General features: G+C 36.8%; 1 protein-coding gene across 1 annotated transcript; it reads right to left on the minus strand.

The window, feature by feature from the left end:
- Positions 1-6,066: 6,066 nt before the first annotated feature.
- LOC134753816 (protein lifeguard 4-like) lies at positions 6,067-19,170 on the minus strand. The gene is made up of 5 exons (XM_063689759.1): positions 19,009-19,170; positions 18,661-18,824; positions 17,485-17,590; positions 7,934-8,085; positions 6,067-7,817 (listed from the first exon to the last, which is right to left on the minus strand). The coding sequence occupies exons 1-5, from the start codon at positions 19,072-19,074 to the stop codon at positions 7,565-7,567; spliced, it is 741 nt and encodes a 246-aa protein (XP_063545829.1). The 5' UTR covers positions 19,075-19,170; the 3' UTR covers positions 6,067-7,564.
- Between the last annotated feature and the right edge of the window lie 1,657 nt (positions 19,171-20,827).

A 20,827-nucleotide genomic window follows, 5' to 3' on the forward strand; every position in this document is an offset into this window, starting at 1 on the left:
TTAATTTTTTTAACTTAATCCTAATGTAACACCTGATATTCGAAAAAAATTTAACGTAAGCGCCATGCTGTTTTCTAAACTATAACAGTAGGCTTTTTAATACTTCATTTAGCTTAAAGATCTCACAAATTCAAAATCTTCTTCTTCCTGCCCTTATCCCACGTTATGTGGGGTCGGCACAACATGTTTTTCTCTTCCATTCTCCTCTATCTTTCGTCACCTCAGCACTCACTCCTTTCTTTCTCATATCCTCTTTCACACAATCCATCCATCGCTTTTTGGGTCTACCATACGCTCTCCGTCCATCAACATTCATCCCTAACATTATTTTGCCTATATGGCATTCATCCCTCCTCATCACATGCCCAATTCAAAATAATTGCTATAAATACGATTTCAATAAGATTTGTTTGTAAAAAAATTACAGCACGTTTACTAATTTGCAAATTAGTTTTTGGTTTTACCTGAAAAATCGTCATTTGGACCACGTTAGTTGATATTACAAGATAAGCAATCTCGTTATAAAGTTTGAAACTTGTCTGAGCTGGGTAAATATTTACAATGCTTTGGTCTCAAAAACCAAACGTAATGTAGAGTTATTTTTTTAAATATAATATTAATACCTAGCTTTCAACTTAGCGTAACAGTCAATCGGTTATAATGTGCCACAAATGTAAGAGTCATATCTGTATACAGATGACTTGTACATTAATTATTTTTTTTAACTTTGGTCTTTACCTCAAACGATCTCAATACACAGTCAAAAATGTGTCGTTACGTTATAATATGGTAAGCTTTTTATAAAAAATGTGCCATACATTAAAAAAAGTCCCTAAAATGAAAAAAATGGTTTGATTTTGGTTAACGTAATCGACATTTTTTTCAAGGTATCGCAATTTTAATAGCAGTAATCGACAGATCATCAAATTTGCAGTCGAACTGTATACTTAACTCAATTTCGTAATTTTGGCGGTTACGTTAATTCATATTACAAGTGACGATACAGAGTACAAGGAAGGCACGGAGCGACAAGCGACACAGCCTCCTCGTCTCAAAGCTAGCTCATGACTGCCGGCTACGCCGTTTTCGAGCTACATACGCACGAAAAGATTTTTTAACATTATGAAACGTTGCATTTGTAGTGCCTGTTAAAACATTTATTTTAGTTTAAAAATAACTATAATCGAATAAACAGTTTAGGAGATATAAGCAAAATGAGTCGCAAAACGGCCTTTATGGAAAAACTTATAAGTCACAGGGAAAAAGTTAAACGTTAGAAATATTGTACATAAAATGTAGATTCATATATATTTTTTTCATAATTTTTCGTTGAACCGTTAAGAAGATATACTCTAGAAAGTAAGAGTTTACGGCCAAATATAGCGACTAGCGCCTTAAGATAATGTTGGTTCGTAGCGTATACATAAATTGCTGCAGCGGCTAATGCTTGTTGGCTAGCGCTTAGCAAGTTAGCACACTGGTGACACTGTATACGATTCGCACGTCGTTCCATGTGCGAGCGGGTTGTCGCTATAATACGTGCATAGCGTTGTCTCGCTCATGGCTCCTCTACACGATGGGCCAGCGAGGTGGCCATGCGATGGTTGAAACGCAACTACACGATGGCGACATTCAGTTGTGATCTATTCGTTTTCCAAGATGGACGTGGGCTATGCACGTATTATAGCGACAACACGCTCGCACAACGAACGACGCGACGTGCGAATCGTATCCAGTGTCACAAGCGCCACGCCATAAGGATACAGACAGGATTCAGGATTTTAAACCATTTATTAATAGTTATTTGTTATACAACTTTGCACCCGTGTGTAACACAAAACTTTTCCCCTCACTATAGCGAGGAAAGTACAACATCCACAGGCGTTAGATCATCTTCATCAACTGGAATCACTCATTTTTGTACGATATTATAACAAAAAAAACTGGAAATTCTGTACTCTTACGTGAGAAGTTTTTAAGCTCAGAATAATGACTAAAGCATAGAAGTCGGGCAAAAATGCTTCGCAAATATGTATACCCGTACTTTACTTCCTTACGAATTAGATAATGTGCCGAAAAGAGATGCATATATGCTTGTTAGTTCTCATTTACGTACGGTGTCATAAGTTTGATAATTTGCTAGGGATGTGACTGTGTCGACTTTTTATATCGATAAATTATGCATAAGTTTATGTGCCGTGTAAAAGAATAATCACGAAATTGGCAAATTGATAATAGTCTGGCTAATGAAAGTTGAACTTGAAAAAACGCGGCAATTTCAAGAAATCTGTAGCAGGCGGCTAGTTGAAATGAAATGAAATGCGTGGAATACAAGGATTGCATAACTTTTATACTTTTTATAATTTTCATATTCTAAAAATCATTAAAAAGTATAAAAATTATGCAATCCTTGGAATCAAAGAGCCGCTTGATATGAGGATTAATGCATGTACCTAATATAGCTTTTATCTCATTTGCAGTCTACCACTCAGAACCGTCTAACTATACCTCTCGTTTTTTTATCATTAGAAAGAAGGCGAGCGATCTTAACGTGTCGTTTTATCGAAAAACGCTTTGAAAATAAGTCACAACAAATATAATATACGATTATTTACATACTTTTGCTTTCATAAGTAAAATATTGCTATATTTATAAAAAAACTTGTCAATAAAAAGACACGTGGAAATGGTTTACCGTTTTTTCTAATGCTAAAAGACTAAGTATAGTTTCTAGTCATGTACAGTCAGCTGCAGAGAAAAGGCACCCCCCCTGCATACAAAGTTCTGTAAATTAGTATGGACGTGGGGTACCTTTTCTCTGCAGCTGACTGTACCAAATAGGAAATGAAAAAAAAAAAAACGTTCGTGTAATATATTTTTTTTATTTAATAATAGGGCCACTATCACAATCTGAGGGTCTATCGCGAAACAAGAAAATCGAACTTTCGTTATCTAACATCTCTTTTACTCTTGCGTATTCGAGCGATAAAGAGGCAGCTAGATAACGAAATTTCGGATTCGAGTTTTCCGGTAGGTCCCCTGAAAACTTGTCAAAAACCTGTTAAAGGTACAGTATGAATAAGTTACGATACGGTGCACTAAAAAAGCTAGTGCTGCACTCTGGTGGCAGAACATTGCAGTAATATCCCCTATTCCTCGTCCTTTGGAAATCTGAAATAAAAAGTTGAGTTTTGTGACCAACAATATTAATAAAAGGAACATTCGTCAATGATCATTAATGTCTTTTTTATTAGGGTTCCGTACCCAAAGGGTACAGACGGGACCCTATTACTAATACTTCGCTGTCCGTCTGTCTGTCACCAGGCTGTATCTCATGAACCGTGATAGCTAGACAGTTGAAATTTTCACAGATGATGTATTTCTGTTGCCGCTATAACAACAAATACTAAAAAGTACGGTCCCCTTGGTGCGCGCGTCCGACCCGCACTTGACCGGTTTTTAGTATTAAACTATAGTCTGGCAAACACAATCTGTCAGTAAGTAAGAACAAAGAAAACTATAGGTACAGTCGAAGGCAAAAATATCGTTCCAGACAAATGGCTTAAAAATATGTGAACACGATTTTATTGTCTGAGCGTACACATATTTTTGAGACTTTGGGAATGTATATATATTGATGCCCTTGACTGTACTCATCAATTAAAATGAGACAGTCCTGGGCCAAACTATAAGAAAGCTGTAAATGTCGATAGGTTATTGATCTGAGGTCGATACATCACTATGCCAAAAATATAACCTTTCATACTTAGCAGAAAAGTTCGAAAATTTATGCAAAAATCTATATAGACTTGAATGCAAGTAATAATTACATAAACAATATGTCGATTTCTATGTTTAGGGTCAGGTCCTATAAATTAATTTCTTCAAAATTGAACAAAACTCACCGATTAAAGGTTACCGGTTCGTGCATATTTTCTTTTCTTCCTGTATGCGATTTACAGCCCTCGATCACACAAGACATTATCACAAAGGGAACTTCAAACCATTACAAATAAAAACTCAACACGTTTTCCAACAATCTTTCAGGAATAGCAAGAATATAATTAAAATAAACCAAGATGACCGCTGAAACATCCCGAAATATTTCAACTAAAATAATACGACTATGTCAAGTTGTTACAGTTGACACCTACCTGTGAAATAACGAACTTATATTTTATTTGGCTGGATTATATTATAGAACCACATAGGACCATTTGACATTTCCCTCAGTTCATCTTATGACAATACTGAAAAAAACGAAAGAACTTGCGGATTGTTGTCTCACTCACTCATAGACAAAAAGTAATAACGTGTTGTGAATACGATATCTTTTACCGAGCTTTTATTTTTGCCCGGCTTCTTTGCTTTAGTCATTATTCTGAGTTTTTAAGTAAAATTTTTGTTGACAATATTGACATTTCTGACGTATGAAATGTCAATGATGCGTTTTGAAATTGCATCGACTTGTGCGTTCAGAATTATATTTAACATAATTATTAAAAAACAAACGTTTATTATGGAATTTTAAGGTTTATGACTTAAAATCAAAGAGTAGTATAATATCTTAAAATCATTAAATAAAGCTAAATCTGGTATTTTTTATTAGATTCTCAAACCATTTATTTAATGATAATTAATATCGAACGAACCATTATTATGAGCGTTTTACGTTTTGTTATCTGTCAAGCTACTTAAACACGCTCCATCCAAGGTCAATTTACTTTCCTCACTAGTGGATAAAATGCGTTTTTCCCCGCTTGTTTTAAAGGATAAAAGACGGCTTTCCGAGCTAGTGAAAGGAAAATGCCTTTTTGTTTCAGTTTATTTTAGAAAACTTTACACAAATAGGTAATACTTTAGGCTAAAGAAAGAGCCAACAAGAATAATGATGCGTTTGTGCTTTCGTAGAGGGCCCTCCACACTCGTGCGCGACGCCGCGTAGTCTGGAGCGGGCTTAGGAATAGGAAACCACATCAAATCTACTTCTAAAGCTGTTGTGATAAAAATGTGATACACGACATTGCTAGTAATTTGATAATACACTTGGCAAATCTACCAGACAAAACAACAACATATATAATATATAGCAGAATATTATATTTAACAATCGTTATCCGATGTAACCATATCTTATCTAAGTTGTTTAACCCATTCAGGGCCGGCGACTCAGCGTATGGGTCATTCTCAAACAGTTCCGCAGGGCCAGTGACTCACATGTGAGTCATGAATAAATTCCGTTTTCAAAATAAACGAAACGTAATTTGACGTAATAACGTAAGTATCATATAGGCTGACAACCATTTCTATAAGGTATATTAGGCTAAAAAAATATAAACACGTTTTTTGAAATGAAAACAGGGTCTTAAATATTCAAGTTTGGTTAACTATCAGTGCAATATAGTAAGAATACTGAAATTCTAGATACATACGCGTTGGAAGCAAACAGAGATATCCATATTTCAAATTCAAATATACCAAAAAAATATATATTTAAGAAGTTATTGACATGGCTCAAGGTGTGGGTCACCGTGGCCTGGCGCTAGATGTAAAAACTACAAATGTATCCATAGCAGGCTAAAATAAACTTTATTGGCTGGTTTTAAAGCTTATTTCATGTTGAAGCTGTTTGATATTGTATCATTTTACAACCGATTACTGTTTGGATGATGGTAAGCAATATTTTGTAGGGACCAAATCGTAGTATAATAATGTACTTTTATGTCATAATATTTGGTGATCGTTGTATTGTATCTTACTACTAACAATCATGTAAAGATTCTTTTTTTTTCGTTTCAATATAAAACAAGGCGGTTAAAACAGTCACCACTAACTAATAGGTATTGTATTATCGTAATAGTGTGTGACAAATATTTACAAGTTTTTAAAACATCTTCGTGGTTTCTACGGTAGATTAGGAAGTAGGTACTATAATACATTTTAAGTGCTCTATTGTTACTAATATTAATATAATGGCGTTTACCAAAACAAAGATAATGACCGACCAGGCGGTCTAACATAAGTTGCGTTCTCGTGCGCGAGTCCATACTTGAAGTCACGCTAGATGTATGGAGTCGCGCGCGAGAACGCAACTCATGCTAGCAGGTCAGGTGTAAGCTTATCGGACACACTTGGACAGTAAACAACTAAACAATGAATGCATCCGAGCCGAGCGGCGGTATTATCTTTCATGTGGTATTTCACCAGAGTTCAAGAAGTGATTCACCCCATCCCCCTATTAGATATTTATTTTGGAGTAACATGGAAAATATTATTTAGTCACGATTTATTCGTTGGCGACTTTATACTCCTTCTGTGCTGTTTAGTGATTTCGTATTTTGTGACTCTGGCTTAACCCAAAAAACAACAACAACAAACACGGCAAGTTTTAAACGTCAAACCTCTATGAAATTATGACGTTTAACTTAGCACTTGCACAAGCTGGGCTATCAAAATCGCTGCCAACTTAGCTTGGCCTGACATTAAAAGCTTGTAGAAAGTAAGAATATTCATTCCTACAAACTGCAATAATTAGTTTATTTTGATAGGCACAGAAAAAAGGTGGTTAGTAAAAATGTTGCATAATGTTGTTCAACTGGTCGGCTTCATAAGCAGCGATTTATTTACCGTTCGCGCCAGGCTCGAGACCCATAAGCTGAGTCATGCGTTTTAGCTAAAAACGGTTTGTATGATGGCCCGGCGTATTGAGTACGCTCAGCGGTTCTTGGCCATGAATGGGTTAATACCTCGTATCAATCTTAAAAAAAAATATCTTACTAAACAAAGGAATGTAACGTACTGAACATTCACAGCCATTTTAAATTAGGTACGTTTTATATTCAGTTTTTGGAGTTTACTCCTTAAGGATCGATTTTCATATATAACCTAAGCCCGGGGTATGAACATTTATCACTCTGCCAAACAGTTGCAGATATTATAGAGGCTTCTTTTGGATTCAAATGAAAGGAGAAAGACACGTTACGGCAGACAGGCGCGGCGATATTTACCTATTGAAGGTTTCTGGAATTACGTTTTATTTATGGGATTACTTATACTAGGAACAAAATAAGTCGCCACTTTCATGCTTTATTTTAGTTAAGTTAGACTAAAGAGAATTTAGTATTAATGGCGTATTGCCATCGCTCGAAAACATGGCGCCATACCTTTGGCCTATACTCGTGTAGATGTCGCCACCGTTTGATATTTAACACATAAATGAAAGAACAAGGATCAAAGTCAAATGGCGTTTCAAAAGTTTTAGTCCTGTGTTGAAAGATCACAGTAAATTTACTGTGACTACAAAATTTACTTTGAAAATGCGCCTATATACTAAATTCTCTTTGGTTTAAACCATCTATTGAATTTTATTGCTAAGTTACCGAGCAGTGGCGTGATAGTAAATTATCCGTAGAGGAATTTATATTAATTTATAAGTTACGTTATCCCTGGTTTAAAGATTACTAAGTGCCATTTACAGAAATCTTATTGTTGGATACTAATAGTTAATACATCGAGATAAAAGGTAAATTCTGTAATAGAGCTGAAAAACTATCATTATAGACGCTTAGTTGCGGTTCAATTCATTAAGAATGCGGAGAATGTGTAGGAATAAATTGATAATATCCATGTATAAATTAATGGTCGCCAGAATATATTCCTCAGGCGACAGGTTGGTCATCATCTGCTGCGTGTCGAAGATCAAAAACATACTAAAGAGGATAGCACCACCGAATGCCAAGAGTAGCTCCAACCCCGAACTTTGGATAAAGATTTGAAGTAAGCCACCAATAATGAGAACGCTGACTCCACCTACGAGGCTGAAAAAGAAAACGAAAAATTTGTAAATTAGCAAACTGCACTCTGCAGGCTGCGCCCGGGGGAAGATGATGTCTAAAGAGAGTATAAACGGTTTAGAAAATCATTTTATACAGACCCATAAGCCATAAATGAGAAATCACGTTTTGTGTTGAGGGTGTAGAGCGTCAGAGAGAAAACCACGGTGAAAGTGAGAGCCAATGCTTGCAGCACTACAAAGGTATCATAGAATGATACAATAACACCCACTGTATAGGACTGCACCACAGTCTGTAAAACAATATTTCAATTGCATTATGTTTTGGCAACAGTTTGCGGGAGGTCGAGTGTAAAAATATGCTGGGTGCATAAGACTTACTCAAAAATATGTCCCATATCTCCCATAGTTCTTAAGTCCCCGGCAACAATACAAACGTAGTTACGCTCTCATTTTAAAACGACTAACTACATTACTCTAAAACTTTGTACTTTCAATCGGGAAAGGTATATCTAGGTCTGTAATTAGTTTATGTAGCTTCAGATACCATAGTTAAAAAAATACAGCGTATTTAAGTTTTTCATACAAAACTTGTTTTTGCTCTATTTCGTTTGTTTTATATCCCTTGAAGTGGTAGGAACCGGCTCGCGCACAATTTAAATCATTTAACCTTTTGGACGCCAGGACGGATATATTGGCACCGCAGGTCCAACGCCAAAGACGGATTAATCGGTCAAAGACCACATAGCAACATAGACCTACGTGCATGTGCATAAAGTTCAATTTCAGTTTTGACACTTCGGTGACGTGGCGTCCGAGTGACAGCTTTTGTGTTTGACACGGCGTCGAAAAGGTTAAATTTGGAATTTGATTAATTAAAATAAAATCGAAATTCCTTCAACTCAAAAATGACGTATGCCACTTGAAAGGATATGCTAGAGCTAATTACAGACCTAGATATACCCTAAGGCCAGGATTACACATGTAAGTTTTACTTACGTAAGTAGGGACAAAGCTATTTGCTAGAATGAGATAACGATATTCATATCTCATTCTGTAGTATAGCTGTGTTCCTACTTACGCAAGTAAAACTTACAAGTGTAATCCTGGCCTAATGTCATTATATGTGCAAAGTTTCATTACAATCCAACACGTAGGTTTAAATTGAGAACGAAACTCCGTTTGTATGGGACACTGGTATGGGAAGGTGAAATTCGGCCGAGCTTGCCCGGGACTCTTAATTCGCTGACGACATACTTTTGAGTATGATGAGTGCACCCATATTTTTACACTTTACTGTAGGTACATAAATAGAGGCTTCCACGTAAATTTGGTCCAAATACTCTAAACTAAATGAACTCGAAGAGGGCCCACTGATTACCAGTCCGCCGGACGATATCGGCCTGTCAGTTGTTCGGAACTGTCAAATTTTTGTTCTAACTGACAGGCTGATATCGTCCGGCGGACTGATAATCAGTGGGCCCCTTAAACTTATATATCTTCCCGACGAGCGGCGTCCTACTCGTATTGTGTAGGGTAGGGAGGGGCATGTTGAGCAAGCGGGTAAGTTGGACAATCAAAATATCTCTAAAACTAAACCTGCGACGCGGGAGACCAATATGGCGAAAAGTGAGGTCTGTGGGAGAACACAATCCGCCTTTACCAGTTGCCACGCGGCGCAGGAGTTAGTAGTATGCTTCGTTTGTTTTTATTCGGACTCAAAATAGTAAGGTGGTTTTTGGTCTAGAAGTCTTCTGGAAATCGATTTTCGCTCATGTCGTCGCAATTATAGACATATTTGGTATCAGTACATTCAGTGTGATGTCATGAACACAAATATATGACATGACATGACTGACATGACTGATGACAAGCGCGAAAGTGGGTGGGGTAGTTGCTGTGACGTCAAAAAGTCGGCAGTACAAACGTTTTTACTTTTTTTTTTATCATACCATGTGGGGCATCAAATTAAATGAAATATATTTATTGCTAGAACATAGTGTTGTGACGGATATTATATTATAAGTAATGTAACTTTTAGTTGTTGTTATTGAAATAAAGAAATTTGTTATTATTATGTGTATCTCCGTTTTAAAACTCTCGGATCTTTTGAGCCCGGTCATTTATAAGGCGTGCGTGGGGATATAGATCAAACACGTAGAGGCCGTTTGGAGAGATTTGATGTCATGTAGAACGCCTGCTGGAACCCATTCACGGGTACATCAATAGATACCCGTGAACCGGTTTCAGCAGGCATTGGAAGCTATTGTATATATGGACAGAGTACTGGTCTATGGTTTAAGTTTGGGTGGAAAAAAGACTGGGCTATTGCAAAGAACTCCGGACACCTGCCAAAACATTGCTTGCACAAGTTATCGAGGCAGGCGGTGACTCGCCACTCGTTAGATGGGCACCTGATGCGCCATCGTAAAGACGGCCACTGGCCAGGCGCAACACCGGCGTGAGCGGCTCAGGGGTGTCGAAAGGTGTGCTGCGCTTTCTCCGAAGTTACTCGCGGCGTTATGCCCTTTAACACTTCCACCCCTGGAGCATATAGCTCTTACGACTCCCCTCTGGACGGCCAATGAAGGCAAGCCAGAGCTGAGAGTCCTGCGGGTCCCCTTGGGGTCCACTCCGACCGACGAAGACACGCCGGAGACGGAGACCCTGACCGACTCTCTGGAGCACTCGGGTCCGTGGGGTCGTCACTCCCCAACAGCTCGCCACAAGCTGTTATTGTTATTATTATAAAGGGGCCCACTGACTATCAGTCCGCCGGACGATATCGGCCTGTCAGTTGTTCGGAGCTATCAAATTTTTGTTCTAACTGACAGGCCGATATCGTCCGGCGGACTTACTATTTTAAGTATTAATGCTTAGGGGATCCCTAGGTAATAAGAGCACCCATCCCCTGTCGCTACCAGCTCGCACACACCGTAGGCACTGTAGGCTATAGCCTGGACGAACGTCTATCGGCCCTGTGACCGTGCGGCAAGTGGCATAGTGGCAATGGTGGCGTTAAGGGGTACGATTCATCTTTACAATCCGTCGTTACAGACCGATCGAAACGACGGATTGATAGTGTATGTTAATATCTTTAGATTTACTTAATCGAATACGATGTCGAAAATCGCAACAAAAACCCGTGCAATCATGAATATCGTAACGATGAATCGAAATTGTATGGCTCTTTGCAACCAACGATTTGCTTTTTGTCTTTTGTCTCATTCTTTAGGGGTATTCTCTAGGGTATTCTACTACCTAGTTAAATCAGTTTCTTTTTTAGAACTGTCAAAACGATTTGCTAATAGGGAATTTATATGAAAAATTACATCGTGACGTCATGGTCAACTAACCTACTTTTTATACTTCAATCCAATTGATTAAATAGAAATTGTGTTTACAAACAACTGCTATCTATGTTTCTCTAATAATTATCTGACGGTCTAGCATGACTTGCGTTCTCGCGCGCGAGTCCATACTTGAAGTCGCGCTAGATGTATGGAGTCGCGCGCGAGAACGCAACTCATGCTAGAAGGTCTGGTGCCTTATTTCATGCATGGTGTGAACTACTGTAACATTTTCACTACTTCGTCTAACAAATTATTAGAAAACGTTCAAAAATTTCACAATCCACAGTTGACTTTGAACTGAATAAAAAAAAACACCCCCCCACCCTTTTTCATTAGCGGGCGCCATTTTCAAAAATTTATATAGCCTATGTCATTAACACAATTCTGACGAATTCAACCACATCGCATATGGGCTATATAAATTTTGAAAATGGCGCCCGCTAATGAAAAAAGGGGGGGGGGGGGTTGTTTTTTTTTCTTACTATAGCAATATGGGTATCAAATGAAAGCTAGTGAAAAGACGATTTCAAAAATATATGTAAATAGTCTGGTTTGTTGTTTGTTTTAATTATAGTTGCAGTTTAATGTAACAGAAACTTACACTTTTTTCAACTTGATGTACTTTTCTTATTTTTGGTTGTATCTGGTTAATTATTTTTTTACGTTACATAGAGGATATTCACAGTCACTTTGTATGTATTTTGGAATGATCCATTCAGTCATTTTCAATTTAGAGCAGTTCAAAGTCAACTGTGGATTGTGAAATTTTTGACCGTTTTCTAATAATTTGTTACACGAAGTAGTGAAAATGTTACAGTATGTTATATATTTGTGATACTCACAAAGCCCTTTCATTTGTTACCCCACATGGTATGATTTGTGTTCAGGACATCACGCTGAATGCACTGATACCAAATATGTCCATATTTGCGACGACATGAGCGAAAAGTAACCTAAAGCCTGTTTCGCCAACCCTCTAAAAAGTCTAAAAGTAAAAAAAAGATCTGTAGTATTTTTCTAGTATCATCATCGCTCGTCTCATTCGTTTATTTCTTATTTTGTATCATTCTGTATTCGTCACTCGTTCTTTACTCGTCTTGTTCGCTCTTTGTCACTATCTTCTTCTTCTTTTACTATGTCTTATTGGGTTTTCGTCATGGTCTTCTTTGGTGTCATTCGTCATTTGTCTTTTGTCTCTTTCGTTTTGTCTTTTCTATTTATCATTGTGTCATGTCTTTTTTAGTCTATTTTAAGAATTTCTATTTAATCAATTGGATTGAAGTATAAAAAGTAGGTTAGTTGACCGTGACGTCACAATGTAATTTTTCATATAAATTCCATATTAGCAAATCGTTTTGACAGTTCTAAAAAAGAAACTGATTTAACTAGGTAGTAGAATACCCTAGAGAATACCCCTAAAGAATGAGACAAAAGACAAAAAGCAAATCGTTGGTTGCAAAGAGCCATACAATTTCGATTCATCGTTACGATATTCATGATTGCACGGGTTTTTGTTGCGATTTTCGACATCGTATTCGATTAAGTAAATCGTTAACGATATTAACATACACTATCAATCCCTCGTTTCGATCGGTCGGTAACGACGGATTGTAAAGATGAATCGTACCCCTTAACGCCACCATTGCCACTATGCCACTTGCCACACGGTCACAGGGCCGATAGACGTTCGTCCAGGCTATAGCCTACAGTGCCTACGGTGTGTGCGAGCTAGTAGCGACAGGGGGATGGGTGCTCTTATTACCTAGGGGTCCCCTAAGCATTAATACTTAAAATAGTAAATTTACTTATAATTTATTTGTATCTAATGTCTATTGTGTTTTAATATCTATGTTAACGTAAGTATTACTCATTAAAATCATTTTATGGTTTAAGAAGAACTTTATTCTCAAAAAGAATTTACAAAATTCGCTTACTTGAGAATACAAAAAATTATAATAAGTATATCTTAGGACTAGCGTGCAGACAATGTGACATAAATATTCATTATAAATAATCATTACAAAGATTCGTTTGGTTACAAAGTGGGTAGAAATAGAAAAAGGTTACTAACCATATGGTGCATTCCCAACGCTTACCAAGCGCATGCGAGTTTACGCTATCCAGTATAAGTGTGACTTATGATTAAGCGCGGTCATTAGAAATTGTGAGTCACGTTATGCTGGTTTACCAATCATGCGTCCGACAGCGGGTCAAAGGGAACTCGTTGCCTAACGAATGTCGGCAAGCTACGAAGCAGTTAGCATGGAGAAGGCAATTGGTTTAATTATAATAACGCAGGTCAGATAGTATTAATTATATAGTATTTGTTAGAAATAATATAATAGGGTTTTTTTTTTGTATAGTTTTTATTATATATATATATGTATATAGTTCTTACATAGTTTTTTTTATTGATGTATATTATTTATATGTATGTAATTTTATGCAATAAAAAATAATTAAATAAAGTTTTTGCATTTATAGTTATAGTATATTGTTATTTATGTTTATTTTGGTATGTTGTTTAATAATATAGTTTGTATTAGTATGTTTAGTTTTTTTTTTTTTTTTATACGGATAATATATGTTTTCAAAATATTTACCCTACTTAAAAATAACTTTTTTATATGAATGAACAATTTACTTGACTATAATATAGTCATATAATACATAGGTATTATGTGCATACTATTTGCTTAACAAATATACATGCACTAGCTCATATAATTATTACATTATTTATTAGGTACATAGAATTTTAAGTTTTTTTTTTTTTTTTGAAGCTGTTATGGATTTCAATTCCTTGATATCTTTTGGTAACTTGTAAAGTTGAGCACCTTCATAGATACACAGGCGGAGTCTCCGTCCTCGTTATTTGTCCGTTGGTTTTGGCTGTGAAGATAACATTTTTGGTATGCCCTTTACATATTTGATGTATAAATTTGTCTCACCATTGGATGTACGAGCTTGAATTTTAATTTTATTATACCTAATTCATTAATGAATATTGTAGCGGGTGTTTATTGTTATTTATTATGCACCAGAGAACGCCGAAAAACGGTTTTTAGTAGTAATCAATAACCCTATTAATAATTGTGCAGAAATTCATTACTCAAACAACTTTCCAAAATTATGTTAGTCTCGTTTTTTCATAGGTATATTTTCCTTGCTCAACTTACCCCATACCCATGTAATGCTCAACTTATCTCACTGTCGACTGTCAAGGCAAGTTAAGCAGGTCTGACTTTTGTTACTTAAGGGGCCCACTGACTATCAGTCCGCCGGACGATATCGGCCTGTCAGTTAGAACAAAAATTTGACAGCTCCGAACAACTGACAGGCCGATATCGTCCGGCGGACAGATAGTCAGTGGGCCCCTTTATAATAATAACAATAACAGCTTGTGGCGAGCTGTTGGGGAGTGACGACCCCACGGACCCGAGTGCTCCAGAGAGTCGGTCAGGGTCTCCGTCTCCGGCGTGTCTTCGTCGGTCGGAGTGGACCCCAAGGGGACCCGCAGGACTCTCAGCTCTGGCTTGCCTTCATTGGCCGTCCAGAGGGAAGTCGTAAGAGCTATATGCTCCAGGGGTGGAAGTGTTAAAGGGCATAACGCCGCGAGTAACTTCGGAGAAAGCGCAGCACACCTCTCGACACCCCTGAGCCGCTCACGCCGGTATTGCGCCTGGCCAGTGGCCGTCTTTACGATGGCGCATCAGGTGCCCATCTAACGAGTGGCGAGTCACCGCCTGCCTCGATAACTTGTGCAAGCAATGTTTTGGCAGGTGTCCGGACTTCTTTGCAATAGCCCAGTCTTTTTTCCACCCAAACTTAAACCATAGACCAGTACTCTGTCCATATTCTCTACAATAGCTTCCAATGCCTGCTGAAACCGGTTCACGGGTATCTATTGATGTACCCGTGAATGGGTTCCAGCAGGCGTTCTACATGACATCAAATCTCTCCAAACGGCCTCTACGTGTTTGATCTATATCCCCACGCACGCCTTATAAATGACCGGGCTCAAAAGATCCGAGAGTTTTAAAACGGAGATACACATAATAATAACAAATTTCTTTATTTCAATAACAACAACTAAAAGTTACATTACTTATAGGTAAGGTATGGAGGTACATACATCAGTCTGATTTAGGTACGTAAATAAACTAATTTAGTTGCAAAGTTATACATTATGAGAAGAATGAGTCCTTTACTCCCCGTACTAGTTAAAACTGTATCACGGTGAAGTAAGATTCACCCGCAAACATAATATTATTGTTTGACTTGAGAACATTTTGCTGTTTATTAATACGCGAAACAAGAATTTTGTCTGATGACATTTATTCCCAAATAATTAATGTTCCATCGACTTCAGTAAAAAAAATAAAAAATAAAACGTTTATTCAAAAATCTTACGTACAAGTAAATACATATTTTCTTCTGCCAAACCACACAGTGTTAACAGTGGTTTGTTGGCAGACGAGGCTCTTTTGTGTTTGTGTAAGCTGTTGATATGTAACTTAACTTTTTCTTAAACCTAAACTTATCTACTTAACCCTTTACCGCATGCGCAGCTAAGGCTGCGCATGCGGTAAAGGGTTCAGCCATCTAAGGATGGCTGTTATATTTTTACAACTCTGTTGATAGCTATCAAAGTTTATTTTTAACCAAAAACTTTTTATTTTTGACATGAAGTAAGGGGTTAACTTTCTAATCTGAGCGTACAGTATAAAAATATTAATGTATTATAAGGGTTGTATTTGACCTTTTATTTTATTTAACAAAAACCGGCCAAATGCGAGTCGGACTCGCATTCCAAGGGTTCCGTACATTACACATCTTAAACAATGTATTTTTTATGTGAAACGTCTTTAAAAAACCCGTAGGGGTCGGATCAAAAACTAAGTAATTAAGTCCGACTCACGCTTGACTGCACATTTCTAATAGGTTTTCCGGTGATCTATAGGTAAAGAACTATTTTGTGTATTTTTTCAAAATTTTAGACCCAGTAGTTTCGGGGATAAAGGGGGGGAAATGGTAATTTTTTGCCTATTTGCTTGAATAACTTCTAAACTGTTTATCCTAAAATTATTTGAGATTCCCACAATGAACTCTTTTATTTGATATGTAACATGATATACTTAGATAAACTTAATTTTTTTATTTTGTCATTTACCCCCGTGTTTAAAAGTGGACCCGATGTTTAAAATTCATTTGTTTACGTTACATGTCCGTCTTTGGGTCACAAACTTACATATGTGTACCAAATTTCAACTTAATTGGTCCAGTAGTTTCGGAGAAAATAGGCTGTGACAGACGGACAGACAGACACGCACGAGTGATCCTATAAGGGTTCCGTTTTTTTCCTTTTGAGGTACGGAACCCTAAAAAGTAACTTAATTTCTTTTTAAATGTTTGTTTTGTCATCCTTGTGGTCTTTAAATCCGACGGCAACTCTATGGTAGGTATGACTCTGAATCTTCTAAGATGGCATTATAAAACGGTAAACTCAAATGTGCTCAACATGCCCCGCTCTACCTTACATAAGCCCAAACTTCATCATACAAATGTAGTCCCCATTTTCCTCTCCAGATATCAACATTGTAGAAAATATTTCGACACAATTAGATGTATGTATGTTAGATGTGTGCTTCGTTCGCCATCTCTCTTTTGATAGGCTTGCGAACATAATTTTTAAAGCTAATAAGGCTAAAAAGGGGCATAGCATGGTTAATATGGGTACATAACATTTTGTAAAAACATTTTCCATAATGTAAAAATCCAGAGGAAAATGGGGATTATGTTTGTATGGAGAAATGGTCGTCCACTAGGTCTCTTTTTAGCTTTGTCAATGTCAGAGTTAAATTTAAACTAGCAAATTTAGATTCCCCATCATCATCAGCAGCAGGGTGAAGTAAAAGGTATAGTGTTTGAACAGCCAGCGTTACACTTTGATGAATATCACCGCACCGGCACCGATAATTAAGCATAGTGTATTTCACCAAGTACTTCCTTAATTACTTTCATGCCATAAATTAAGGGGTTAAATTGAATACTTATGTTTTATACATTTTGTATGTAATTGTATCCATAAAGGGGCCCACTGACTATCAGTCCGCCGGACGATATAGGCCTGTCAGTTGTTTGGAACTGTCAAATGTTTGTTCTAACTGACAGGCCGATATCGTCCGGTGGACTGATAGTCAGTGGGCCCCTTAAGACTTCAAGATGACCATGAGAGGTGGTATGGAGAGTCTATATATGACTTGAGGGGTTAATTCACATGAGATACAGATAATGTCAAATTGATTTGAGAGATTATAGCAGTTTTTTTATACTCACAAATGCAGCAAGGAGGTACAAATTAGCAGGGCTGTCACGTCTCTTCACTATCAGAGCCAAAAGCGTGCCAATGCTTAGTATGAATGCGATAAATACCATCCAATCACTAAAAACAAATGTTTACATTATATAATACATAATTCTATTGTGTAGACTGTAACAAATCATAAAATGTAAGCTGCATCAATGTACACTGGAATTTTATAGTACGTACCAATTCTGTAACCCCCAGAGAATCTCTGTTTTACCCCTTTTTGAGGGTAATTATTCCCAGGTCACAACAGATTCATATTAAGATTGGTTTTACTACAGACAGACTACAGACAGGTCTGAGTACACTTTTATAAATAAAAGGTACTTAATTAAAAAGTTATTTGCAACAAGCAATGCAAGTTATAATAATTATAACCCTTCAAGTGATACATAATTTTTTTGTGTTGGAATAATTATCATTCCATTTTGTCTATTAAAACACTTTTATCAAGTTACTATCAATAAAAAAATTGTGGCACTTTTATTGCTGTCTGTACTTTCTGTCTGTGTCTTTCATTTGCATCTATCAAGTATTTCTCGAGACCTTTCTAATGAGCCTAACCTCGATCTGTATGTGTTTTTCCATCGAGGCGTTCCTTTGGTTACCTTCTGACTGCATCATCAGATCAGCTCCATGTTAGCATATTATTGCATTGTCATCGGAAATATAGTAGTATTCCAAATTTCAATTGACTCAGGTACCAGGAAGTGGTTCAAATTTTAGTTTTAGTAGATTAGAAGCACATATATAAATATATAATATATACATATATAGGTGGGTACCTATAATATGCAGTGAACCTTAATAAAAGTGTGTAATAATAAAAAAATCAACCATTTCCCAGATTCCTGTCACTCCTAAGTAAGCATAGGATGAAATTAATCATATGTCAGCATTATACACCATTTTAACAGTTTGCCTAATGACACCATCAAATAAACCCTTATTAAGCAAAAGGTGCAACTGTTGGTGCTATTGCCATACTCCTTATTCTTCTTCTTAACCAATAATGCCATACCTTTTATCTGAAAACATGGCACATATTTGAATACAATATAGGTATAAAGCTAAATAAAATGCTTGGCACATCATGTCAGTCAGACTTATTCTAACCTGATTAAAAATAGTAATAATTGCCTTACTTTTCATGAATAAAACTCTTCACTGGAGACACTTGCAAGAACACGGTTGAAATAGCCAATGTAGCAAGTAGTTGGACTGCGAGAAGGCCATAAACCTTACGGATAAATCCCAATCTAATTTCCTTATCTGCATTCATTACATTGTTGCGATACGCAAAATCGTCCTGGAATAAGTCAATTATAATCAGGCACATTCACAATATCACTCACACAGACTCATTAATTATTAGAATTACCATATGATGACAATGTAAGATGTTTGTATATATCCATGCAATATTGCTATTTTCTATTCATGCAACCGTTTGCTGAAAATGAGGATGTCGTAATAAATAGTTAAAATTTTACCTCCATTGATTCTTTTCCACCAAGTTCACAATCTTCTTGCGCGTACATTAGCGGTATTGCTGCCATATTTGGATCAATGTATGTTCAACAAATATCAATTTCGCATAAAATTCGTGGTTCAGCAGATAATATTATTGTGATTGACTAGTGTTGACGAGTAAGTATAATGACGTGACGTATGAGTATGACGTGACCTACACTGACTCAACGTGAAGAACAGACTCAAAGAGTAAAGTAAGTATAATAGGTAAAGAGAGCCCACTTGACGCATTGTATGGAAACTCATTTGAAAGCACCATCTCTAACTTGCTCCCGAAACTAACTATGTATGTGTGCATGCACAACTACATATACATACGTGCGTGTACTTTCATCCAACATAATATTAGGTCTACTTGGGCGGTTCACAAGTCAATTTTTTGTTTGATTTCTTGTAACTTATAAAAGATTTTTTATTACAAGGTATCAAACAAAAAATGTAATTGTAAACCAACCAAGTAGACCTAACATTATGCCGAAATGGTTTTAAAGAGTGGTATTAATTTAACAAAAAACATAAAGTGAGTATTTTTATTGCTTTCAATTTGGCATACAAAGATAGTAAACCAGGTGTAAGTACCAAGTTGGTATCAAGTAGGTTGAATCCATCACTTGCAGCTTCTGAATCTACACATATCCATTTTCTTTGCAATAATTGTCGCATTAGGAGAATTTGGGTTAACACCTACGCCACGCCACGCTCTGTAGCTCCGTACACAGTTTGCTCCAGATATTGTTTAAAATTATCACATGTCATAATTCGGATCCATCTTGTGACTGAAGAATTCCAGGCATAGGTATTATCTCTTGTTTAAGCAGGTACCCCCATAGATGCGCTCTACTAGTTTCTTCTTCTTTAGCGGAATCAATTCGCATGATTTTTTGCAGAATGTCATCGGGCTTTTTCATCGCTGCTGCGCATCGTGAGCGCCAATTATGGTATTTCCTTTTTAACTTCGAGAAGATCAAAACTTCTCGGCACTTGAGCACTATTAAAATTTTAAGCCTCCAGGTGTTGTAATATTGACAGGCTAATTTCCCGATTCTCGTGTTTAATGCTTGCGTGGTCCATTTTACTAGTTCACACTTTAAAATTAATATTCAGAGAAAAAATAAGCTTGTTTCGGTTTACGACATTTGTCTGACATGTTGCATGCAAAGAGTATAATGATAGGATTAAACGAACTTACCTGAAGTGAAGTTCAATCCTGATTATATGAAGTATTTAGTCCTGGATAATTTTAACAGTGTAGTAGTCTCGATCGCTGGCCAATCTGACGCGAATTTAGAGTCGCCGAGATGAAAGAAAAAATTACCAACTGTCACGATGACATTCATATAGTTTAGAGTATTCATGCACTAAATGGGAAGTAACCATAGATTCATGGTTACTCGAGGAGGGTGGGGATACCCCTTATCCAGGACTAAATACTTCATATAATCAGGATTGAACTTCACTTCAGGTAAGTTCGTTTAATCCTATCATTATATTCGTATTTAGTCCTGGATAATTTTAACAGTGTAGATGTTTAGAGAAGATAATTAAATAATTTGTAAAAATAAATGTCTCAAAAATCTACCCAAAAACAAGCACTTGTACTTTTGGCAAGAATATGTATATCTATATATTATCTATCATGGAAACCTATACCTATCTTTATATTCCATCATCTTCCTCGCGTGGTCCCGGCATTTTGCCACGGCTCATGGGAGCCTGGGGTCCGCTTGGCAACTAATCCCAAGAATTGGCGTAGGCACTAGTTTTTACGAAAGCGACTGC

The sequence above is a fragment of the Cydia strobilella genome, chromosome Z (genome assembly GCF_947568885.1).
Source record: "Cydia strobilella chromosome Z, ilCydStro3.1, whole genome shotgun sequence".
NCBI lineage: Eukaryota > Metazoa > Arthropoda > Insecta > Lepidoptera > Tortricidae > Cydia > Cydia strobilella.